At 41.4% G+C, this 25706-nt stretch overlaps 2 protein-coding genes and 1 long non-coding RNA gene across 8 annotated transcripts; 2 read left to right on the top strand and 1 right to left on the bottom strand.

Annotated features, from left to right (window-relative positions):
• The first annotated feature begins 24 nt into the window (after positions 1–24).
• Positions 25–19630, top strand: LOC309614415. Of its 3 annotated transcripts, none has more exons than XR_014236159.1 (3): positions 25–581; positions 4410–4599; positions 16666–19630. It is a non-coding gene; the product is annotated as an uncharacterized lncRNA (long non-coding RNA). The 3 variants fall into 3 exon arrangements; XR_014236160.1 differs by lacking the exon at positions 16666–19630 and adding an exon at positions 14086–14458 and having other exon boundaries at positions 4410–4544; XR_014236161.1 differs by lacking the exon at positions 16666–19630 and adding an exon at positions 14086–14458.
• DPM1 (dolichyl-phosphate mannosyltransferase subunit 1, catalytic) lies at positions 1707–22847 on the bottom strand. Of its 4 annotated transcripts, XR_014236151.1 has the most exons (10): positions 22643–22842; positions 19642–19741; positions 14659–14692; positions 12811–12887; positions 12701–12726; positions 10803–10898; positions 7332–7400; positions 4766–4880; positions 3647–3857; positions 1707–2578 (listed from the first exon to the last, which is right to left on the bottom strand). XR_014236151.1 is itself a non-coding variant. In XM_082362732.1 (9 exons), the coding sequence occupies exons 1-9, from the start codon at positions 22801–22803 to the stop codon at positions 3753–3755; spliced, it is 783 nt and encodes a 260-aa protein (XP_082218858.1). In that variant the 5' UTR covers positions 22804–22842; the 3' UTR covers positions 1707–3752. The 4 variants fall into 4 exon arrangements, 3 of the variants coding, with proteins under 3 accessions (XP_082218858.1, XP_082218860.1, XP_082218859.1); XM_082362732.1 differs by having other exon boundaries at positions 1707–3857; XM_082362734.1 differs by lacking the exon at positions 22643–22842 and adding an exon at positions 20441–22050 and having other exon boundaries at positions 1707–3857.
• A 29-nt stretch (positions 22848–22876) lies between these two features.
• On the top strand, positions 22877–25504 carry MOCS3 (molybdenum cofactor synthesis 3). The gene has a single exon (XM_082362727.1). It carries the CDS (start codon positions 23125–23127, stop codon positions 24490–24492), a length of 1368 nt encoding a protein of 455 aa, XP_082218853.1. The 5' UTR covers positions 22877–23124; the 3' UTR covers positions 24493–25504.
• The last annotated feature ends 202 nt before the right edge of the window (positions 25505–25706 follow it).

The raw sequence follows: 25706 nt of genomic DNA, 5'->3' as shown, positions 1-25706 counted from the left end.
TCGGCGGGGTCCGGCTCGCGCGTCGCGCTCCGGCTCGGCGGCCTCGGCGGGGTCCGGCTCGCGCCGCGGCCGCGGCTGCTGCCGGGGGGCGCGGCGGGCGCAGCAGAGCGGCGGGCGGCGGCGGCGGCGCGAGCGGCTCCCTCTAGTCCCCCGCGCGGGCGGCGGCGGCAGCGTCGTCGAGCGGTGCAGACAAAGGAGGGGCGGAGGGAGGAGACGGAGGGTGTGGGAGAGGCGGCTTCACCGGCGCGGGCAGGCGGGCGGCGACGGCCGCGCTCCTCTCACTCCTCAGCAGCGGGGACCGAGAGAGGGAGCTGTGTCTGAGGAGACGCCAAAATCCCCCTTAGCGCTGCCCGCGGGAGGGGGAGGGGGCACAAGATGGCGGCGGCCGGGGGGGCGGGAGTTCAGTTCATGGATCCCGGCGGGCGGCGGAGGGGAGACCGGGCCGGCGGAGGCGGCGGCAGCAACGGGCGGGGGAGGGGGGCTGATCCCGCGTCTCCCCTCAGCAGACAATACAAGCGCCTCGGAGCAAGTCCCCGAACCTGCCCTAGCCAAAATGGCGGCCGAGAAAGAGCGGAAGTGACGTAAGTACCTCATTAGCATAAGAGGACTCATTGTCCAGCTAACTAGGGGGGGCAGTGGGAAACAGTACCCTTTCCCCCCCCATAGACAACTCCTGCTCCTACCTGTGCTTGCTCCTAACTTTTTCTGAGGGAGGGTGGCACCAGCACCCCCACCCCCACCTAAGGGACATTATATAATCCCCACTGAGGGGGAGCTCTCGCGAGAACCAAGAGGATTTTTGCCATTGACCCACTAGGAGGCGCCGCCGATAATGGCCGCAGTGCGCCTCCACGGCCCGTGTGCACGGCGGGCGCCTTCCTCTGGCCACAGCGCCGGCGGCGGAGGCACAAGCAGAGGGCCGCAGCACGCGCTGCACTCAGTCAGGTGGCCGCGCTGGGGATCCCTGCGCGGGCCCAGCTGGGCCTGGACTACATCTGGTGGGAGGGGGCGTGCGCACAGCCCCGCGGCTCCACGTGCTGGGAAGCCCGCGCGCTCGGGCTGGGCAGCAGCCGGAAGGGCAGACACACCTGGCCGGTCATGGTCATGCCCGACACCTCCTGCTTTAAATGAGGTGTGAGGGCCTCGTGCTTCACACACCGACTTGAGATGAGACCCAACCCCATGGATGGTTGACCCCTTGCGGGTGGGGTGGGCTATTCAGTGGACAAGCCTGCGTTTTACAGAAGGCCGGCTGTTGCCCTGGGGCTGGACATTCTTCCGAATCAGTGATGGACTCTTCTCTTTGGCCTGAAGAAAACAAGTGGGATCCCTAGCGTCTGAGGCCACTGGTCTAGTGAAGCCCAAGGATGAGAAATGATGTTGCCAGTGGGCCTCCACAAGATCCTTAAAAACCACAGACTGTAGTCCCAAGCCGTTAGTGCTCCCACAATTTGGACAGCATAGGACACAACGTGGGCCTCTGTAAATTTAGGTCAACCCCAACCAACACATTGTCTTCTCAACATTCTTGAACCCACCTTTTATAGTTGAGCACATTTGAGTGTCTATCACTGGCTAGACGTACTTAAAGTAATAAATGTCATTGTGAAGGATTAACCAAACCTGCTAAGATGTGCTCTGTACATCTTACACTTATCTTTTGCTGTTTCTCTAAATTTCATGTTAAAATAGTTTCAAACCATACGTAACATCCCAAAAGAATCTGACTTTACTGAAAACAGAACAAATTGTGGTTACATAAAGCTCAATGTCTAAGGCTTCAGTTAGCAGGTTTAACAAGCTGTTTCATCCAACACAGTATTCCGTTAATTTCTGAAATTGTGATAAATTATATCTTTAAAAGCCAAATCAGTATTTCAAGGGAAAACAACAGCTGAAAAAAGTTGTAAAAAGGAGGAGGGGACCCAAAACATTCGATTTAGAGAAACAAAGATGAAGAAGCTAATTCCATGTTGCAGAAGACAGGCAAGAACTAATATGAAATAAGCAAAATAATTTTAAATTTAGTTTTCCTTAGATATACTTAGATTTCATACAGAGATAATACCAATACAAAGGGAGAACATCTGGATTTCATCCTTGGCCCCATTTACAAAGTAAAAAGGGATGCTGGATTCACATGTAAATGTTTAAAAAGATTTTACAGTGTTTAAGTCACCAGATTTACTACAAAAATGCATCTAAATAGTCCAGATTCTTTTCTAAATAACTTCCAAATGGTGAAAGTTTTCACTGCTCAAATAATTTACTGTAAATAATGATAGTGTTGTAATGATTGTGGGAATAAGAACCAAAAGACTAAAAAAGGCAAAAGGTACCTACTCTAGTGAGGTCTGAGAAGACAATATTTTATAGTGGGTTCTCTGACGTGGTTATTTAATCTCTGCTCCACATACTTGACAATGAAAATTTAACTTTGGGTTCAGACGAGAAGGAATCTAAACACTCAAAAAAAATTATTTTACATCAGTGGTAATAAATTTTCTAGTTGTTACTAGTGATGAGAGAAGTCACTTCCCCAAGGAAGAGGGGTCCATGGTGGGCCAGCTGTTCAGCTCTGCATAAAAGGGAAACAGAATAGAAGAGGCCCTTATTGGAATGTGTCCTATGGATTCAACTATGGGAATAGGTAATGTTCAGAACGACACCAAAGGTTTTATACTCTGGTATTTATTTCTGGTAGGATCTGTTAGAAATGCAAATGGAAAAATCAGACTTTAAATTTCTTTAGCAGCCAAATTAAGCCAGGAAAATGCAGTAATAGGAATACTGTTCACTAAATACGCTTATTAAATGACTTAGAGACGCCCCTTCCTTTTACTTGCAAAGGAAAGGCAATGTGATCTTAAGCTTATTTGCTCAAAGTATGCCTTACTCAAAATTTTAAAAGACACTGCGTGATCTAAAAGCTATGCTATACTTGGAAATTAATCTTTTTTGCAATACCCACTTAAGGTGGGTAAATAGAATATTTGTGAGGGCTTTACTGAACATTTCAACTGGCAGAACAGTTTTGTCAACAGAAGAGCTATAGGGGATTTAGTCATATTACTAAAGATGTATGCTTTGTTAAGGGTCCTGAAATAACATGAAAAATATTTTGAGGGAAAAAACATAGTTGTTTAAAAATTACTACAGCTGGGAATTCCCTGGCAGTCCAGTGGTTAGGACTTGGCGCTTTCACTGCGGGGGGCCCGGGTTTGACCCCTAGATGGGGAACTAGGATCCCACAAGCTGCGCAGCACAGCCAAAAAAAAAAAAAAAAAAAGGGCAGAGGTGTGTATTTCTTTTTTAGTTCATATAGAAACAGCCATGTATCATATGTGTATTTCATGAATATAATTAGCACTCCTCTTACTTCTGACATGTATTAGGTATGAATCCAGAGCTATGAATACAGTTTTTATAAAGAATATTTCAAAATCTTTCCCATGTAAGAAATCCTGCATTTGCATACTCTAATGAAAGCATTATTTTTATGCAAAAATTTCATATACATTTATTTATAGGTCTTAGTACAGCAAAATGTAAACAAAAATTGAGAACACTGCTCATTTTTCTAATTTAATTTGACATATAAAATGGAGTTTCTCAGGAAAAAAGATTTGCATGAAATTTACCTTACCTTATGATTTATGTTCTAAGAGTACATTTTATAAAAATCGGCAACCAGGCTTCTTTTATGTTTAAATTGAAATGAACATGATTAAGTATAAATGAATAACTTTCTTTTATGTAGTAGCAAAGAGAGTCAATAGTCCTTTCAAGAAAGAGACTATTTCATTTCCTCCCAACTTGGATTCACCATAAACACGATCCACAAATGATATTGGAACCTAGTTAAAAAAATATATGTTAAGTGAGTCTTCAAAAATATTAGGAAGGAAGCATAGCAGGCATACAACAATTACTCATACAATAGAAACAAGATTAGTCCGCTGATAGCAAGTCCTTCAAGGTAAATCTGAATTATGGGATTCTTACAGTAACTGTGTGCACCTCCAAGTCTTCAAAATTAAACATGCATTTTACTATCTAAAAATAGGTCATCTAGCCAAAGCTACAAGTGTTTTGAAAAGCATTGATACTGAATATTAAGTTGGTTTACTCAAGCTTCCCAGAAAAATTATATGCCTGAAGAAGTAAAATGGCCTTTCACCTAATTTTTTTCAGTAGTCCATCAAATTTAGCTGTCACTGTTTAAGCACTAAGTTAAAAATCTTATAACTTCCACAACAGTAGTAACATTCTAGTTAGCTATTTTCTTGCTCTGAATAAGAATATTATTGTTAAACGAGGAGAGTCTTCCCTAAGAACTTACTAGCTGGCTGTAAATAGTACAAATCCCCTCTGCTCCCCCAATTCCTGCCCTTTTCATGTACTCATAGGCAAGGAACGGGCAAAAGGGATTCACCACGCGTTTTTAAGTAGGGTGGCTGATGGCTGAGACAAGGGGAAAAGCGGCAGACTCATCCCATAATGCTGAGCGGTCAGAAGAAAGGGAAAGGAGGAAGAAGATACCGGTAACTTTTATTTATTTAAAAGGGAGTGCTGCCTTCTGTTATGCTTTGAATCTTGGTAAGTCAAATATATTAATTTTAAAGAAATGTGAATTTTCACCCTTTTGCATGGACACCTGGAAGCCTTCCATATTTATCTAGTAGTTTATGAAAATTAACCTTTTTATGATAAAAAGTAACCCTATTGTTTCTTTATGAGGAGTATAACACGCTATTTACCATACCTCGCCAACAGTATAATTCAGCTGTCTTGCCCGAACAATCATCTCCATCTGGAAGACGTAGCCTTTAGAAACACATTTTTCTATTAATTTCTGTAAAACTTCTTTTTGGTATAACCTGTAAGAAATTAAAATGTATATGTACACCTGGATAAATATACATGCCCACATGTATCCTGACCTTTCAAAAAGTTCACTGGTATTTATGAAACCTTAAACTTTCACCAGCCATTTGTATATAGAAAAGCTCTCACAGTTGATGATTATGATACATTTGTCCTGAACTGGAAAGGCCATAAAAATATTTGGTAAATAATTTGGGACGATTTTGAAAATGAATTCTTAGTATCTCTTAGAGAATTATCTTCCTATCACACTACCAGAAATTATAAAAATATGGTAATAAAGTGAATCATGTGGAGCAGAACCCCCCCATCGTTTGTAGTTTTTAAATTTTTCTTAAAATTTATTTTTAAAGCTGAAAGGGGAGAAACTGTTTCAAATACTGGAACAGAGTTGACAGATGATGAAGCAACAATATAAACTAGATAACAAGAAAGAAGTAGTTAACAGGCATTTCCTCATAAATGTCTATGAAGTTCCTATTTCCTGAGATCTAAATAAATTCCTGAGATAAACTAAGTCCCTCTAGGATGAGCTTGGTTAAGCTAGGTTAAGACAGGAAGTAGGGATCACAGGATGAGGCAATCCTGGTGGGAATCAGCTATCAGCAACTGAGGTCAGTTAGACACTTAAACTGGGCGAATGCACATCCTAACTTTAGATGGACTGCAGGCCAAAGGCAAAGCTCATCAGATTTACAAAGAAAGACAGGAGCTGGGAAGTCCTATGGGTGAACTCAATCACGTTCTTCAGGAGCTCCCTATTTTCAGAGTCACTGAGGTTAAAAAACAAAAAAACCCCTGAGCCTCAGTGAGTAGAAAGGCAGCAATTTCTACCTCTTTCTTCTTGCTGTTTTTCTTTTTGAGAAAGCTAGGAGAGGCAGTAACTTTGTTCTCTTGGTAGTTAAAGCCACCTGGATCTATAATGCCAGAGGGTTTAATACCTGGAACTCACATATCTTCTCCGGCTTCCTTTCAGGTTACCCCACCTTTTGGTTTTTCAAGCTTTTAGGTGGCTATAAGGCTAAAGCACAATCCTTAGAGGAACCTGAGGGGGATTAGTGGTATGCACTCCTTTACCCCCCCAGTCTCCATCAGAACTCAAAAGAATAAGTCTGGAATAAATGTGAAGAAAGGAGATTCTGATGGTAGTAATATTCATTCAATAACAAATGTTTATTGAGGAACCTACTGTGTTTCAGGCACCTTTTCATGGTTTGGGATTTTAGCAGTAGAAACTAAAGATATATGTCAAATGATGTTAAGTAGGGGAGGGAGGTCTGGGATTATGGGAAGAACTACGATGGTGGGATAATGGAATAATGTTTCAGCAGTACCTTTAAAACTAGGATTACGCTACAAATTCTTTCCCTGTAAGAGTCACTTTATTCCCGTAAGAGTCACTTTGTAAGATTTATTTCTCTTCATTGCCACCCCTGTCTCCTCCTCCACCACAATTATCTTTTTTTTTTTTTAATTACAATCTTTTTTTTTTCCTCTGGAAATCAGAGATCTTTGTAACACATCATTCATTTGCCTCCAAGTGCGGAACTGAAGGGATATATTTATGGGGTCCCTATCTATCTTTTATACACCAAATTGTGCTGTCAAAATAATTTACATTTTAAATCTAGAGAGGTTTCATTTTCATTATCTGACCTCTAATTTGCGATGGCTCCTCTCTTCACTTTTGACTCTGTCTTACTATCTCTGAACTGCTATCCAACAGACGTGCAGTTGCACTAGTGGTACTAGTTAACCTTCAACAGCCAGCTCCTAATTTGTGTGTTTGTGTGTTCTAATGAAGTATGGAAGAATCAGCATTATTTAATGGATAGAAGCAAATACCAAGTAATATAAAGTATTAACCAATGCATGGGTCTGGGCCTTAAAGTAGATGAACAGAAATTTTATAGTTTCAGAGATAATACACACACCCCCAGAAACAAACAAAAATAAAAAGACCCCAAGGACCTAGCAGGAGGCTTTTGCTCCATTTAAACAAGAATTTTTTTTTTATAAAAAAATGGAGAATAAGGAAACTGAAAAAGCTTTACATAAATATTAAAGATTTTAAACTTTTCTGTGGACAATGCTATAAACTGCAGAAAATTACTGGAAGAGGCACTGTTTTTGAAGCCCATCTCAGTAATGTTCTGAATGAGCAGTCCGCGGTCACCTCAGGCCCCTCAAGGGCTGAGCAGTGATACTAATGTTAACAAGCACACTAACCTGTCGTCCATGCTCTTTAAAAAGCACAATATTTTCCCTTAAGATGCTTAGGCTTCATTAGCAGCTTCTAAGCAACTTCAGTCTGTCTTTTTTAGAGTTCCAGAACAAAAATGGGATAGAAACGAAAAGTATTTCTTTAAGTCATTATAAAGCAAGAAATTTAGGCAAGAAATTGTAAATAGTAGAAAACACACAATCACAGGTTTTCACTGTACCTGAAACTTCCTGTTAAATCAGACGCTCCTGGTCTCAGCAAGATCTGAGTTATAAAATTGGCCCCACGGCTGCCAAATAAAAGATTTTCTTTATAAAATACAATTTCTAAACAAAAGAAATACACCCAAGTGTAGAGTGCTAAAAATGCTACACTAATTTCATAAATGCAACACTATTTCACAAAAATGTTAATTCTATGGAACAAACAGAAATTATTTGTCAGTGAAAGGAGATCTGGTAGTTCTCATTTTTCAGAAAATAGGGATTTTTATTCTTGGAAAGTGACATACAGAGGTGACCATAAAACACTCATTCTTCCAAACTCTAGGTGAGAATGGTAATAGATTTTTAACTCAACTCACATATTTGCCAACAGTCATGATTTAGAATTACAAACATCTGTCTAGACAGCAAAAGTGATCTATCAGGGATCCGGAGTTTCTTTTTCAGATTCAAATCACCAAGTGATGGCAGTTTCCAACTGTGTAATAGGTCAGTTTGCATTAAAATGGCTTTTTTTTTTTTTTTTTTTTTTAAAGGTGTGCAGGTGGGAGAGGGTTTTGGTTTTCGGCAATTTCTGGAAATTGACCTTTAAAGTTCCATTCTGAGACTTTCTTAGTCTGCTTGGGCTTCTATAACAAAATACCATAGACTGGGTGGCTTAAACAACAGATATTCAATTCTCGCAGTTCTGGAGGCTGAAAAGTGCAAGATCAAGGTGCTGTAGACTTGGTTCCTGGTGAGGATCCTGTTCCTAGCCTACACATGGTGCCTTCTTGCTGTATGCTCAAATGGAGGGGGGCAGAGGGGCAGAGGGGCTGAGGGTGGGGGTAGGAGGAGAAAGGCCAAGCTTTCTTGGTTTCTTCTTGAAAGGGCACTAATCCAACCAAAAGTGCCCCACACTCAGGACCTCATCTAAACCTAATTACCTCCTCAAAACCCCACTTCCAAATACCAACACTCCCTGCATAAGGTACTTTAACACATGAATTCTAGCAGAAACATTCAGTCCCTAACAATGACTTTAGGATCTGTGCTTCAAACACAACTAAGTGTCAATCAACTATAAGCTATTACTGACTAATAGCTATTATTAACATTTCAAAAAGATGTGTAGTACAGTTGGAAAAAATGACTTTGGTACTGCAACTATATTTTAGTGGGCTCAGATTATTTTAGAGTGTTCAGATTCAGAAAAAAGGTGTGTTTTTTTTTGGCGGGGGGAGGGGCGGAGGGCAGCAGGGGAAGCAGCCTGGAGAAAACAGTTTCTCTCCAAAGCCAGGGTAACCATCAAGGCACTCCTTAGGAGTGTTTCTTTCTTCCTTCCTTCCTTTTCCTTTCCCCCTTCCTTCCTTCTCCTTTCCCCCTTCCTTCCTTCTCCTTCCCCCCTTCCTTCCTTCTTCTCCTTCCCCTCCCTCCCTCCCCCCCCCCATGCCACACAGCATGTGGGATCTTAGTTCCCTGACCAGGCATCAAACCCAAGCCCCCTGCATTGGAAGTGCAGAGTCTTGACCACTAGACTGCCAGGGAAGTCCCAGGAGTGTCTATTTCATATAAATAACATGGTTGTGGATACAGCTGGCATAATGGCTAACAGAAACATTTTCCTGTTCAGTTTGCTTCTAATAGCTACAAAAAAATTCCAGGACATAGTTTACCCACCAAAATGGGTGTAATCAAAGGAACGTGAGTGTATATGTATTTATGTGTATGTGTGCATGTGTGTATGTATACATTTGTACATCTATTTAAGGTAATGCATTTTAAAATTGGGGTCTTTTAATTAAAATGCAGCAAGAGTCAGACAGACTTGGGTTCAAATTCTGGTTCTGGACCATACAAATGAGACCTTGAGCAAGTGATACAGACTCTTTCTCAGGAGTTTATACTATAAAGTCAGTGCAGACATTAACTACTAATGACAGATACAACTCAATACAACTAAATGATCCAACTAAACGTTGTAAATTGTCTCTGACTGGGACTCCCTGATTTTAAATAATAGCTTTAATGACCAAATTCAGAGAGGCCTGAGAGATCACTGATTTGTTGCTCTCAACCTTGGCTGCACAACAGAATCATCTGGGAGCCTGTGAAAAACACTGATGCTCTTGCACCACCTCTGGAGATCCATTCAAATGGTCTGCAGTATGTGTGTGCACAAGAAAGGGAGGACAAACAGGGAGCAGTTGTGTATAATTCTCCCCCTACATGACGTCAATGCTCAGCAGGATTGAAAACCACTGATTTATCCAACCCCTTCATTTCACTGAAGACTGAGGCTCTTACATGTTTTAAATACTTGCCCAAGGTTTAACAGTTAAGAGGCAAAAGTGACATTAACCTAAGAGAACCTTCAGTAGGAATGAAGTGAGTGATAAAAAATACTATCAGTAAGAATTTATACAAAGTTATGTTGTTACACAAAAAGCAATAAGCTATATAGATCCTTTAGAGATAGAAACACATCTTCCCAACAACCTAGGTGCCATAGATTAAATATGGTCAAAAATTCTTTGTGGGTCTTCCCATCAAGAGGTGGATTCTATTTCCCCACCCCTTGATTATGGGCTTGCTTTCACCAAAAATTAATTCGGTGTTAGCCCCAGAGCTTAGGACTCAAGAGTACTTGCAGTTGCAGCCTTGGTACTTTTGGGTGCTGCCCTTAGGATGCCATGTAAAGAAGCTGATCCAGCTTCCCAGGTAAGCGGCCACATGCAGGAGAACTGAGATGGCCCAGCCAACAACCAGTACCAACTGCCAAACATATGAATGAGGCCATCTTGGAGCCTCCAGCTGAATGAAACTGCATGAGTGAGCCCAGGTGAAGTCAGCAGAGGAACCAGTAGCCAAACCAAAGAATTGTGAGAAATAATAAATTGTTGCTGTAAGTCACTCAGTTTTGGGATGGTTTGTTACACTGTAATAGAAAACTGAAACAGTTTGTTTCATTTCCATCTTATCATGAGGAAAGTAAAGCCTAGAAAAGGTAAAATATGAAAGGGGACACAAGTAATTAAAAGACACAATCAGGATTTTAACCCAGGTCTGCCTCCAAAGCCTCACTACTTTATGCTGCTTAGTAAAAGCTGAAATCATGAAGTGTCTTAAATTACTGAAAAACATATATGGAAAAAATTACATATTTAGTCCAAAAATATAGATGAATAGTTCACTTAAATCAAAGCTGAAGGTCCAGCAGAACAAACTGTGCTGAATTAGACCATTTCTACGAAAGGTTCAAAGGTTTATGCTGATTTTTCCCAAGTGAAAAGCATCCAAAATAAAATACTCTAACACAGGAAAGATTGTGGGTAAGAAGCTATCTGGGAATACTTTCTGGAAGTTACAATCTAATCCCACAAACTCAAGGCAGCATGGTAATTTAATCCAAATACCTGTTAAAAACATATTTCTAGTAGTTACACTTAAAAAAAAAATAGAGAAATCATGAGCACATACATATATACCTGATTATTTTCCTTTTCAAATCCCAGCCATATACACCTCCATTTCCTTTGTAGCGAGTTCCAGAGACAATGTCAAAATTACCCTCCTTTTGCTTCCTGCAGAAAAAAATAAATTAGCTGGCAATTAGAAAAAGCTGTTGAGCTTTCAACAGAATTGCTAAAGCAAAGCTTATGAGTATTTTTAATTCTAACAGATATCACCAGAAATTACTTTCCAAAAAGGCTGTAGTAACTCATACTTCCTCCAGCAATATCCATGTTCATTTTCTATCATCTTATTGGTGCTGGATGTACTGTTCTATAGGTCTCTAATTTTGAAAAACTAATAGTGACACACGGTTATTTTAACTGCATTTCCCTGACTACAACCCAGGGTGAATATCTTCTCTTAGGTTTATGAGCCATTTGGATTTCTTCTACACATGGCCTGCTTGTATCTTTCACCCATTTTCTACTCCACTGGTTCCACTGCCTTATCAGGTCAAAGGAGCTTTTGTGTATTGGTGATCTAAGCAGAGAAGGTATTTCTGAGGTGACTTTTATGCAGAGATCAAACAAGGAGAAGTAGTTGGCCATTAAGGAGCAGTGAAAGAGCACTTCAGGCAAGGGGGAGGGGCACAAGATGAGTTCAGAATGCAAGGCAGGGGCCACATCACGAGTGGTTTGAGGGGCAAGTAAAGGAGTGTGGATTTTTCCCTATGTATTCACAGGAACTCCTGGAAGTGTTCTAAATAGGTGAGTGACATGATCTGATTCTGTTTTTGTGTATTTAGCTTACATTCAGAACAGCTTCCAAATTCTTATTCTGAGAGGTGTCATGGTCTCTTGGGTTTTCTAAAAATATAGTTACATTACCTGCAAATAAATGTAATTTTGTATCCTTTACCAATATATACTAAATTCTTATGTTACAACATTACTTAAAATCTCCATGTTTAATGATAGGTGGTACGCCTATAATCATTGATGAGTTTACTGGAAATGACTCAACATGTCACCATTTAGTGACCTTTGTGGGGAAATTCCTTGGTGGTCCAGTGGTTAGGACTCTGCTGAGGGCCTGGGTTAAATCCCTGGTCGGGGAACTAAGATCCCGCAAGCCGCGCAGTGAGGCCAAAAAAAACAAAAACAAAAACAAACACCTTTGTGTTAGGACCAGGTTGTCTTCAGTATGTTTAAGTGGTTTCCTTCTATTTCTACATTAAAATTTTAATTAGAAATGGCTAGTGAATTTTACCAAATACGCTTTAGCCTCTATAGACTTAATCACGCTTTTCTTTTCTTTTTAAAAAATATTTATTATTTATTTGGCTGTGCCAGGTCCTAGTTGCAGCACACAGGCTTCTTAGTTGCGGCCGGCAGGCTCCTTAGTTGTGGCATGCAAACGCTAAGTTGCGGCATGCATGTGGGATCTAGTTCCCTGACCAGGGATCCAACCCGGGCCCCCTGCACTGGGAGTGCCGGGTCTTAGCCACTGGACCACCAGGGAAGTCCCCAGTCATGCTGCTTTCTTTGTTAATGTGATAAATGAATTTGTTTGACCGATTCCTGATTTTGGCATTCCTGGAATAAACCCCAGCTATTCATAGTGTTTTACCCTTATGATGCAGGGCTTAATTCCATGTAACAGGGAAGCTGCTTTTCACATTTTTCTGTAGTCTGTAAGAATTAGGTAATAAAGGAATTATCTGTTGATTACTCCTCTCAGGGCTCCTAAAATATATCATTTAGTCACATAACTAAATATTCACATGTCTCAAAGCTATACCTTGGTTTCATTTTTGATAGCAAACTTAAAATAGCATGAGTATTTTTAATGAATGAAAAATGAAAATAAGTACAAAATCAATATATGATAAATGACTTGAATAATTCTTTCAAATATTAGAAATACCTACCTAATGAATTCAGGAATAAATTTTGGCTGAAATTTAGAAAGAATAAAGAGTAGGTCAGTAAAACAGGCTAAGACTATCATAAATAGCCTCTAAAGAAACATACCACTCACATGGTGTGAGAGATCAGCATCCATAATGATTATGTAGTTTCCTGTGGCATGTTTCATCCCATGAATATATGCAGTTCCTAAAAATGAAAATATTTATATCCATTAAAGGAAATCACCAGAAATGCTTAGGTATACATCTGAACAGGGAAGAAATTGCTAAGCACCTCTGAAAAGCATACATTAGTCCTCTAAGTCCTATTTATTATTCTCCATCAAAAACATCTCTCAATTTCGTTCTTTCGTCTCCAATTTCACTTTAGTCCCGGGCACCATCTTCTGATGCCTGGATCCCTACCTAACCAGTCTCTCTGCTTCTGCTCATCCCATCACCCCTGTCCCACAAAAGCTACGCAGTGAGTGTCTTCTACACTGTAAGCCTGGTACACTAGAGCCCTGTCTCCGGGGCCAAAGGTGCAGCTAGCAATTACTTAGCCACCCTCATGCCTAAAAATTCCTTGGGGACTTGGCAGGTAAGGGTGACTGGTCAGGAACAGGCTGTGGGAATTCCTGCATTCTCTAGCCCCAAATCACCACAGTATCTTATTAGAAAGGCAGGACTCTTCTGACTTCTTTTGTTAAGAAGTGACTATCCAGGGACTTCCCTGATGGCGCAGTGGTTAAGACTCCACGATCCCAACACAGGGGGCCCGGGTACGATCCCTGGTCAGGGAACTAGATACCACACGCATGCCGCAATGAAGAAGCCTGCAAACCGCAACTAAGGAGCTGGCGAGCCACAACTAAGGAGCCCGCCTGCCGCAACTAAGAGCCAACCAGATTAATTAATTAATTAATTTTTTAAAAAAGTGACTATCCACAGCTTTTTGGATTTCCACTGACGGGTAATTCTTGGTGGCTTTCGTGGCAGTTTCAAGATTATTTCAATCCCAAAGAACCTTCTGGATTCAGATATTCAGAACATTCGATCATGCCATGAAACTGAGGGTCTTCAGGACAGCAGATACTCAATTTTCAAGAACTGTGCTTCCCCCATGCTCCCTCAATTTCTCAGTAAAATTATACCACTTTTCAACACAAAGCAGCTGTGACCAACAATAGAAATAAAGGCATTCAAGATTTTCATCTCAGAATGACTGACCTCATCTGAGCTTTTCTATAACCCCTTACATTTTAAAGCTGGAAAAGCTTCCTTTTTAAAAAATAAACACCTTTTAAAAACTTGTAACTTCAAGAACTGTTCAAAAGACTTACAGCTAAGGGAGTGTGCTGGTCTAAATGTTTGCCCTTAGAGCCCTTGTCTGTTCTATACTGCAGGTTACTATATTTGTTTTCTTGTCAACTGGTTTCCAAACCGCTTTGGGAGGCACGGGAGGAGGGAAGAGCTCAAGGAGGAGGGGAACGTCCAGGTGCCCCCCCCCCCCCCCCCCGCCTCCCCGCGTGGACCAGAGTCCGTCCGCTGCTCCCGCTTCTGCCACGCAGCCCTCGCTCCACCCTTCTAGCTCCTCTGGGCTGCCCGGCTTCCCGGCTCTGAGAACACCATCTCCTCCACTGTCGCTCCAGCCCAGGAGCGGTAGTGAGCTCCAGCCGCTACTCATCTCGGAGTAGCCCCACTGTTCCATTTGGCTTCTCAGCAATTCCTTCACCCGTGTAACCAGATTCTCTGTATTAAATTCCCTATATTGAAAGACTTACAGTGGTTTCTGTTTTCCTAAGTGGGCTTTGCCTCATACAGGCAATTCAAGTTAAACCATCTGAATATCATTAAGATCATTAAAAACCATCACAGGAGGTCACTGTATTTTGGCCCTCTTCCAAACTGGGGAAATACACACTGGATAATCTTACTAAGGCAAGGAGCAGGCATGAGGGGTGAGAGGTTCTACTTACCTAGTCCCAACTTTTGCTCCCGTGGTCTTAGAAGCTGTAAGAATAAGAAATGGCATTTTAACACAAATAATCGAAAATCTGACTAATAAAAACTTTTTTTAAATAAGTGCTCACTCATTTTAACAGAAATACAGCTGCATTTGTTAGACCTTAAAGCAGAATATGCTTAACGTTTTTTGCCAAAGGAAAAAAAAGCATTTAGTAACAAATCAAATAATTTAATAGCTTTCAAGGAAAAGTAACATTCTTTCACCCAAACCCCACAGACCAAATCTTAAACTCCGCCCCCCGCCGCACCCCAGAGCTACCTACCAAAAAAACAACATTTTTTTTATGTCTATTACTTGATTTATCATTTTAAGCAATGTCTATTGATTCCTTCCTAGGAAAACTGAGTATTTAACTCACTTATTCTGTACCTTTTTGGAATATTTGATAGCCATGCTTGTTTTCTCAATTCCTTTTGTGATTTTACATGTTGATACTCCATCCACTTATCTTGACTCTATGCTTGGATGACCTCATCTTATTCTCTATTGGTCCAATGACATGATTTCAGGTTATATTCCTAAGAAGATTAAATTCTTTCTCCTTACAGTTTTTTTTTTAAATTTATTTATTATTTATGGCTGTGTTGGGTCTTCGTTTCTGGGCGAGGGCTTTCTGCAGTTGCGGCAAGCGGGAGCCACTCTTCATCGCGGTGCACAGGCCTCTCACTATTGCGGCCTCTCTTGTTGTGGAGCACAGGTTCCAGACGCGCAGGCTCAGCAGTTGTGGCTCATGGGCCTAGTTGCTCCGCGGCATGTGGGATCTTCCCAGACCAGGGCTCGAACTCGTGTCCCCTGCATCGGCAGGCAGATTCTCAACCACTGCGCCACCAAGGAAGCCTCCTTACAGTTTGTCAATTAGTCTTTCTACACTTCTTGCTTCATATATAAGCACTGACTTAGTTGTTGTTATTTCCTTTTTTCTCTAAATTTCTGGAAAAGTGGAATGCCAAGGTTTTGATGCTAAGTTTCTGAGGTAGGGGGCTCAAGTAGACTCACTACTGGGCATTTCTTATCCTCCCCTCTCCCCCGCCCCCCGGCACTTGCCAGTGTGTAAGCAGGTTGCCTCAGACTGCAAATCTCCAAAGTATTTTCAGTTTAATTTAAGCAGGATAGATTTTTTTTTCTTTTTTTTTTTTTTTTAACTACACGCAAGCTGCTATAGGTCTAGGGGAGGAACAAAGATGATAAAATACATTCCTACCCCATGAGCTTTTATATAGAGGAGAACTAGACATTCAATCAATCATCTATAATAATTACAATTCACTGAACAAAATCAAACCACACATGTCAGGTGTTATTTGATTTTGTGCTCAACAGTTACTGACAAAATACTGACCTCATCTGGTATTTGCCCTGAAAAAGCAAATCCTTTAAAGTTCATCTTAGATTTTCTATAACCCTATGTTTTAGCTAAAAAAACTTTCTTTTTTCCAAACAAAGGATAATTTTGTTATTTATAATTTCCAGAATGTTCAAAAGTTTATATAAAATACAAACCACGTTATATAGATAGGGTACCATGGAGCAGTTAAAAGAATGAGGTAATCTGGTGACAAAAGATGACCACGGTATAATTAAAGAGTAACAGAATGACACAGGAAGACTGCATTTATGTTTAAAAACAAACACACACATATAAAACCACATTACCTGGTTCTATAGATGTAGACACACACACACATGCACAGAAAGGTCTGGGGTAACATATACCAAAATGTGGACTGGGGTCTCCCCCTGGAGAAGGGACTGGGATGCAGATCAAGAAATGCTCATCAAAGGCCAATTCAGTTTTACTGGTAATATTTACATTTGACAATATACTTGTTTACTTCTTATGTAATAAAAAGTTCAAATTGTTTCATCTCCTGTGCTTTATTTTCAGACCCCTAATTCCACCCCTCTCCTTTTTTTCCCTCCTCACATCAATATGATTGCTTTTTCTTACATGAGGCAGGATGGCTTAGTAGATGACTATGGAACCCCCCTGCTAATTTGCTGTGTGACCCCAGGGCAGCAATGGGCACACAGAGCTCACCTCACTCAGCCGTCATCAGAAGAAGCTGTGAATTCACAGAAAGTGCGTGTAAGGGTACAGGGCACATACCCTGAAGAATGCTTACCACACCTGCTTAGAAAATACCATACGACACTATGATTTGTTTGACAAAAAACTTACTTTGTAAAAATCTTTATCGTAGAAAATCTTGATGACACTTCAGAAAACTATATCAATTTCCACTAGGATCAACACCGTTTGAGTGGACCTGTTTTACCGTACTCTCGAAAACGGGTTGGGAGAAAGAATAAAAATAAATCTGCAGCTAAGAAAAGGCTAATCGTACTCTCCTATTTTGCAATTCTTATCAGTGAGGCTCATATTTTTTTCATTTCTTTTTTTTCACTTTTGACCATCTGTAGTTCTTGTTTTTATGAATATTTATTTCTGTACATTTGATTAGGATACTGATCTCTTTGTCAGAGATAATATGTTGGTATTTGGGGATGAACCAAATATTTTTAAGTAGTCAAATCTCTCAATCCTATAGTTATGCTTGACATTTTAAAAGTAATGAATGTGTGTTACACTTCATCATCAAAACAATTCTTAAAAATACTAAACTATAAATAATGACAAAATATAGATGAGTCTATCTGATCTCAAGTTGGGGGGATGAAACAAGCCATGTACATCAAACATAATAGAAGCCCTCCAAATCTCATATCTCCCCACCCTGTGATCATTGTTAACAGTTCAGAATATGTGCCTCCGATTTTTCTATGGTCCCACTCCTGCCATTTATTAATTACCTATGTACCCTTGGAAAGTGACTTAACCTCTAGTCTGTTTCCTCACCTCAAGAGTTAAATTTTTTTTTTCTTTAGCTTTTTTTCTAAAATATTCATTTCAACCAGTTTGAAAGGCTAACAAAGCATCTGTGAATATTTTATCTGAGGTATTGTAAGGTGGTTCCTAATTTTTCCCCCAACTAAATATATATATGTCACCTAAAAAGCAAGCAAGTGCCCTCCCTGGCATAGCTTGCTACTGGCGCGTGTGCACGCACACACACGTAATTTTCTAGTTTAAATGACCTAAAAGTGATAAAATAATGAATGAATAGGGAATTTCCCTGGTACCACATGGAAATCATGACAGTAAATGCTATTTTTTCCTCATTATTTTAAATTTTATTGGATTGATGAGAAAAGTGGAATGCTTTGAAGACCATGTTGTTTTAGAATTTGAGGAGATCAATTCATCAGGCATTCCTTAAGATCAATCAATCACACCTCAAGGCTGAGGTTCTATGACAAAAGTATTCAAAACAGTTAGGTTGATGTTCCCAGATTAAATGGAAGTGCATAATGAGAGTATTCTATACATTATGTGAATCAGTAGCCCTGGCCCAGAACTTAATAAAAACTGAGGAACTGTTGGCCAAAAATATGAACCTAGCATTATCAGAAGTCACTGCTAGAAGGATGAAAATTTCAGTTTCTATCTCCTCTGTACACTTGTACATCTGGAGGCATTCAGAGAGGACTGAGGTGTGCTAGTTCTGTGAATTGCTCGTCTGTCTGTGAGATGGAAAGAACCTCTAGTACAGGATAGATTTACCATGTATATAAGAGTAACACATTTCTTTAAATGCTTCTCACCAACTAAGATCTCCTCCAACTGCATAGAAATTATTTCATTATTGGGACTAATCAAGAATATCTGGACCCAGAGCCTATTCTTTATGATGCTTAATTGCCATTTCTTGAAATGCAAATATCAATAAAGGTTCTCCAAAAGACTTCTTCTTTCCTTTTTATGGCTGAGTAATATTCCATTGTATATATATATGTACCACATCTTCTTTATCCATTCCTCTGTTGATGGACATTTAGGTTGCTTCCATGTCCTGGCTATTCCAAGAGACTTCTTTATTCCTATACCAATCGTTCTCTGTTGGGAAGAGGGGACAATTTTGCCCACAAAGGGAGGGACACTTGATGTTATCCAGAGGTATTTTTGGTTGCCACACTGAGGAGGGGGGCTGCTGCTGCATCTCGTGGGTAGAGTCCAGGGATGATGCTAAACATCCTACAGCATACACGACAGTCCCTCACAGCAAAGACCTATCGGGTCCCAAGGTCAGTAGTGCTGAGATTGAGAAATTCTGGTCTATACAAATTACAAAATACCCAATGCCTAGAATGTGTTTTCTAATTAAATCTGGATTTAATGTATGCTTTTGGCCCAAGAAGTAGCTGAAGTGATCTCACAAGTATGCTCCAACGTTTATAAAGCCAAAACACTGATCAAAAATAAAAATTACAAAATGAACTCTACATCTGCCTAAGGTACTCCTGTAGAAGAACAACAGGCTTTAAGGCACAGTGGGAAAATCTAAAGTTTAAGACTCAGAAAGTCAATCTAAATACTTCCACAAGACTGTTCTACAGATAAAAATAAAAATGCCAAGTTCTCTGAAAAAAAAAAAATGTTTCACATGAAAACAATCAGTCACCTTTCCCAGCTACAAGCTAGCTGTAGGCAGGATTCTCTACTGAAAGTATGAGAATACCTAGAGAAAGGGAGCGAGAAAGATCAAGACACACATTACTTACTGCAACCTAGCTCTATAAACATTCCTTCTCATTTCAGTATCATGCTTTAATTCTGCCCTTCAAGGAAACTGATTTGCAGAGTCAGACATAAAAACAGAGTTCATCCAAAGGCTCACTATCGTGCTGTAAACCTACCACTGACTCAACATATCAAAGACATGTAAAACCTCAAGCACAATGAAAATGCATCTAAACCCCGTGTATAAGTTGCTCTTTAACTTTTTCAGTTTCTAGACAGACTGAATTTAAGCACTGTTCATTTATCATCTTTCCCCAATATAAACATAACTGTTATGATAGAAAAATGACTTACAATTTTGTCTGACCCATAGATCTTCTCCAACTGTTCAGCAACATCCCTTGTTCCATCTGGGCTTCCATCATCTATGATTATAATTTCATAGTTGAAGCCACTAAAATAAAAAAATTTAAATTTGTACTGCTTGGGGACAGTAGTCTCAAATGAAAAAATGATTTTAAAATCACTAATTCCTCCCCAGTATAAGTGGAAATTTATTGCCATGTTAAGCACCAAGGAAAACTTCAATTATCAAATGAAATAAATGTCAAATATTTACTATGTCACCTCCAAACTACGTACGTTGCTGGAAAATGCTACTATACAGTCCTGAGATGTTAAAATTCTCACAGAAAACATACTCTTTCGTTAAAAAAATTATAGTGATCATATGTATTATATATGATAGGATATCATATAAAATTTTATACCTACTTGGGAAATGGAATTGTGGAACTTTAATATCAAGTCTTAGTTACATAAAATATTTCAAAAATACATTTAAAGATATCAAGTCAGCTGAGTAGCTCTGGGTGATTATTCTTTTTAATTTAATCCATGAATAAATAAATCTGATTTAATTTCACCCTTAGAAAACCCACTTGAGAATGGTGACAGTCTTTTACACCACTATTTCAAACAGTTATACCCATTATCCCATACTATCAAAAAAAAAAAAAAAACCCAAAAACCAAAACAGCATAGAATTACAAAAGACGTCAGTGCTTCAAAATTAACATCTTTTCGTTGTTCCCATTAACTTCATGTGATAGTTTTTATTCTAAAAACAAGCCAGCACAATACTTGGATGTACCTGTGATCACCATCACATGTCTCCCCGCCTCCCTTTAAAGAAAACATTCTTTTTGTTAACTTTATTGGGAATCTTAAGGAGAGAAAAGGAGATACAGACAAATCCCCCGAAACGCAACATTCTGCTTCCTCTGGTCCTGCTTGAAGAAACAAATGTGAGGAAATCAACCAGAAAACACATTCTACTGTTAAAAGCTTAAAAAAAAAGTCGGCCCCAGCAAACTTGTAAGAAAGCAAAACCCATCCTATCTTCTAACAGTGGATAAGATGACTTCAGTTTCCCACAGTGCATTAAATTTAGGCATGTGCTTTACAAGCCAAAAAAAGCTAAGATGTTGGACTTCCCTGGCGGTCCACTGGTTAGGACTTTGACTTCCAATGCAGGGGGTGCAGGTTCCATCCCTGGTCAGGGAGCTAGGATTCCACATGCCTCATGGCCAAAAAACCAAAACATGATACAGAAGCAATATTGTAACAAATTCAATGAAGAGTAAAAAAATAAAAGTTAAGATGTTGATTCTAGTTGTTGTTCTGAAAGAGATATACTTCATAAACAAATGGAGTCATTCATAAGCAAAATTACTGCCCTCTCCACTTCAAAGCACCCACACCACCTGAGGATCAGGTAGTTAAAGGAATCAAGCTGAGCGAACTTTAGGTAATTTGACTGCCATCTGAAAAGAAAATCGTTGTTTCCGTCATTAAACTTCATTTTGATTAAAAAAATATCCACCCAGAAACTACTGAAAGATAAACTGCACTACATAAAAAAATTAAAGAATAGAGCAAAAAATATTGTATAATCAGAAGATAAGCTGGAACAAGATCAGCTACATGACAATTTCTCTAATCTGGAAAGAGCTTGAAAAATCAAAATATAACTTAAAGAAAAAAGGGTTAAAAGCTACGGATAAAAAACTTTGAAAAGCCGTGAATGTGAGGATAGTTATTTCATTCAAAGAATTATAATCAAAACAGCAGTATCTTTCACCAATTAACATTTCCAACAATGTAGGTTTAATAAAACTGGCTGGCTGGTGGGGAAACAGGCCCTCTCTGATGAATGTTGGAGAGTCCTAAACCGGTACAATCTTTTTTGAGAGCAATTTAGCATTAACTATCACTCTAAGCACATCTCTGTCGACTCAGCAATTCCACCACAAAGACTATCCACGGTATACTAGTAAAAGTAAGAATGTGTAAGGAGCACTTCTTACGCGTCAAGCACTTTTCTCAATGCTGGAAAACACGTTGTGAACAAAGTCCCCATTCTCATTTGTAAAGTTAAAGTCAAAAAAGAAAAACAAAAAAACTCTGGAAATAATCCGTGTTCATTGATATGACCCGGTTAGAAAAATTATAACACAGCCACATGATACTACCCAATTTTCACAATAATTTGCGAAGTTTGTATGTGCTGATACGGAAAGATCTTCAAAGATTTACACATGATCCCACTGATGTAACCGTAAAACAAGTTACTTCGTACTGATACCACGATTTTCTGAAGTTTAAAAAAAACTGTATAACTCTTTCAAATTCAACTCCAAAATCTCTCAGTTTCTAACAATCACATCAAACATCCACCGGCGAATCTGCCCTTCTGCCCTCTCCAGAAAGGATGTCCAGCCCAGCAGCAGCCCCCTAACCCACAGAGCCCAAACCTCATGCTTACATAAGCCCTCAGCACCCGGGCGGGAGTGAGCGGGCTCACTGAGAGTCCCGGCTCCTGCCGCAGATCCTGACCACCTAGACAGAGGGAGGAGTGAGGTCAGGCTTTCGGCCTCGCAGTAATTAAAAGGGTGGCTAGGGACTTCCCTGGCGGTCCGGTGGTTAAGACTCTAAGCACCCAACGCAGGGGACATGGGTTCGATCCATGCCAAATATAAAATTAAAAAATAAAAACAAACAAGTAAAAGGGGAGCCAGCCCTTCTAAGAAAAAAGCGGGGTGAGGAGTATAAGGGAGTGTATAATAAAGGAGTGTGTCACAAAACCCAAGGGCAGAGATAAGAACCCGAGACACAGAGAGAACCCGGGAAGTATCCGCCTCTTTCCTCGTACGGGGGGCTTCCTCCCCAAGGCTTCCAGCGGGAGACGGAAGAGAAGCCAGGCAGGGGGCCGCCTCTCGCAGCCAAGTGCCGACACCCAGGCCGGGAAAGCCAGCTCATCTCATTCCTCTAGGAGGGCGGCCGGGCGCGCTACCTCTCGGAGAAGCTCTTCACCAGCAGCCACACAATGAGCGGTAGGTTCTCGCGCTCGTTGTAGGTGGGCAAAAGCACCGAATACTTGTCTTGTCGCGGGGTGCGCGGCTCTGGCTCCCGCGGAGACTTAGGAGACGGTCCGCTCGCTTCCCCGGAGGCCATGGCAGAACTGCGCCAGGCGCCGGAAGCGGAATGACGTCAACGCGGCGCGGGAAGAGGACGCGTCGGAACGTACCAAAGGCGGGAGGAGGGGCATGGTCCGGGTGGCGAGTTCTAGTCCTCCTAAGGCTCTCTGCGTAGTTCCATTGGAAACAGTCAGGACTTGTGACTCTTTCAAGTTGAATCTGAAGGTTGCTTCAGAAAAATACATATCTATTTATCACCTTTCCCCAAGCTCCATAGAGTTGTTTAGTTTATTCCAGTCGCAAGACGAGGGAAAGCCGGAAACGGAAATGCCTTTGACAACCTCCCGAAGAGGCTGCCATGGCGGCCAGGGAGGAGGTGCTCACCTTGCAGGCTGAAGTTGCCCAGCGTGAGGAGGAGCTGAGTTCCCTGAAGCAGAGGCTGGCGGCGGCTCTTCTGGCCGAGCAGGAGTCAGAGCGGTTGGTTCCGGTGTCTCCCCTGCCGCCGAAGGCCGCCCTGTCCCGAGATGAGATTCTGCGCTACAGCCGGCAGCTCGTGCTGCCTGAGCTGGGCGTGCAGGGACAGCTGCGCCTGGCGACCGCGTCCGTGCTGGTCGTGGGCTGCGGGGGGCTCGGCTGCCCACTGGCGCAGTACCTGGCAGCGGCCGGCGTCGGCCGCCTGGGCCTTGTGGACTACGACGTAGTAGAAGTGAGCAACCTCGCCCGCCAAGTGCTGCACGGCGAGGCCCTGGCCGGCCAGGCCAAGGTCTTTTCGGCCGCCGCTACACTGCGCCGTCTCAATTCGGCGGTGGAGTGCGTGCCCTACGCCCAGGCGCTTACGCCAGCCACGGCGCTAGACCTGGTCCGCCGCTATGACGTGGTGGCTGATTGCTCCGACAACGTGCCCACTCGCTACCTGGTTAACGACGCCTGCGTGCTAACCGGCCGGCCCCTCGTGTCGGCCAGCGCCCTGCGCTTCGAGGGCCAACTCACAGTCTACCACTACGGCGGTGGGCCTTGCTATCGCTGCGTGTTTCCGCAACCACCTCCGGCCGAGACGGTGACCAGCTGCGCGGATGGCGGGGTGCTTGGTGTGGTTACCGGGGTCCTGGGCTGCCTGCAGGCGCTGGAAGTGTTGAAGATCGCTGCAGGTCTGGGCCCCTCTTATAGTGGCAGCCTGTTGCTCTTTGATGCCCTCGGAGGTCATTTCCGCTGTATTCGGCTGCGGAGGCGCAGGCCCGACTGTGCTGCTTGCGGGGAGCGGCCCACTGTGGCTGATCTGCAGGACTACGAAAGCTTCTGTGGCTCCTCGGCCACCGATAAGTGCCGCTCCCTCCAGTTGCTGAGCCCGGAGGAGCGAATTTCTGTCGTCGACTATAAGCGACTTCTGGATTCCGGGTCACCCCACCTGTTGCTGGACGTCAGGCCTCCAGTGGAGGTGGACCTGTGTCGGTTGCCTCACGCCCTACACATCCCTTTGAAACATTTGGAACGGAGGAATGCGGAGAGCCTGAAACTCTTGGGAGAAGCAATCCGGAAAGGGAAGCAGGGCACACAGGAAGGGGCATCTCTCCCCATTTATGTGATCTGCAAACTGGGCAATGACTCCCAGAAAGCCGTGAAGATCCTGCAGTCCTGGACAGACTTAGACTCTTTAACAGTTCGGGATGTTGTGGGAGGCCTCATGGCCTGGGCTGCCAAAATCGATGCAACGTTTCCGCAATACTGAGGTGGCCGGTAGAGTCTGACCAGCGAAAGATGTGGGTTGTCATGTTACCTAAAGTTTTTTTGCCTTTATGAATGTATTTTCATTTTTTTCAGTAATGTACGGAAGAGCCTGGGATTCTCCAATATCTGCGGATAGGTGGACTTATTTTTGTAAGGAGCTTTTTAATTGTAACTTATTGGGTAATGAAGCAATTAAGGGGTTATAACACTGTTCCTCTGAACTGTCTGGTGTTTGCAGCACTTGGATGGTGTGTTGAACAGGTGGGATAGAATGTAAGTGGCAGGACTTTGTGTTTTGAACTGCAGGTCATTTGCGTGTCCTGCCTCTTTTTTTTTTTTTTTTTTTTTTAAATCTCCCAATTAAAAAGCTCTTTAAAGTTGTCCATTTTATTGCTTGGAAAGGTGTAATATACTTACTGAATTGATCACAGATGATATAGTTAAGATAAGTTTATTGTTTACTAAGACATTCTTTGGGTGTTATTTCTAATTCAAATGATAGAACATGCCCTAGAAAAATCAGTGTTTAAATTGTTAAAACATTAAAATGAAAATTAGCTGGGAAGTGGTCATTCTATTAAATATTTTCAATTAATAGCCAAGTAGGATATTTACAGTCTAGCAAGAAAGAAACCACCTTTGTAGCATGTCAGTTTCTTCTATAAATTGCTGATTTTTTCTTAGACTTAACTTCAGGGTCCACCTTATGTTGTACACATACAGAAATTTCTAAACTGTACGGTTTGGCTTGCTTTGGAATCTTCAAGTACCAAGTCCCAGCCTTCTGCCCTCCCCTGGCCTTCTGTCCCTGTCCAACCTGTTATTTTTATTTTTGTCTTTACTGTATGGCCAGAATGCCAAATACAATATTGAATTAAAGTGAAATAATGAACATTCTTCTCTCCTTTGCAGTTTCAGGTGAAGAACTTTGAATATTTGACCAATATTACTTGTTATTGCTTTACTGTAGATAAATACCTTCTATCAGATTAAATAAATTTTTGTTTATAGTTTGCTAAGAGTTTTCATTGAATTCGTCAAATGCTTTTTCTGCATTTTTATGTGCTTTTTTTCTCTTCTGTTAATGTTGTGAATTACATTTTTTTTTTATTGTGGCCAAAAAAACCCCGCATAACATAAAATTCACCCTCCTGACGGTCACCACATGTACAATACAATATTGTCAACTCATGCACATGCTGGGCACCAGATTCC

This window comes from Balaenoptera borealis (genome assembly GCF_965194805.1).
Source record: "Balaenoptera borealis genome assembly, chromosome: 16".
NCBI lineage: Eukaryota > Metazoa > Chordata > Mammalia > Artiodactyla > Balaenopteridae > Balaenoptera > Balaenoptera borealis.
Note: the sequence above shows the minus strand (reverse complement) of the source record. Positions and strands in the feature narration are given on the sequence as shown.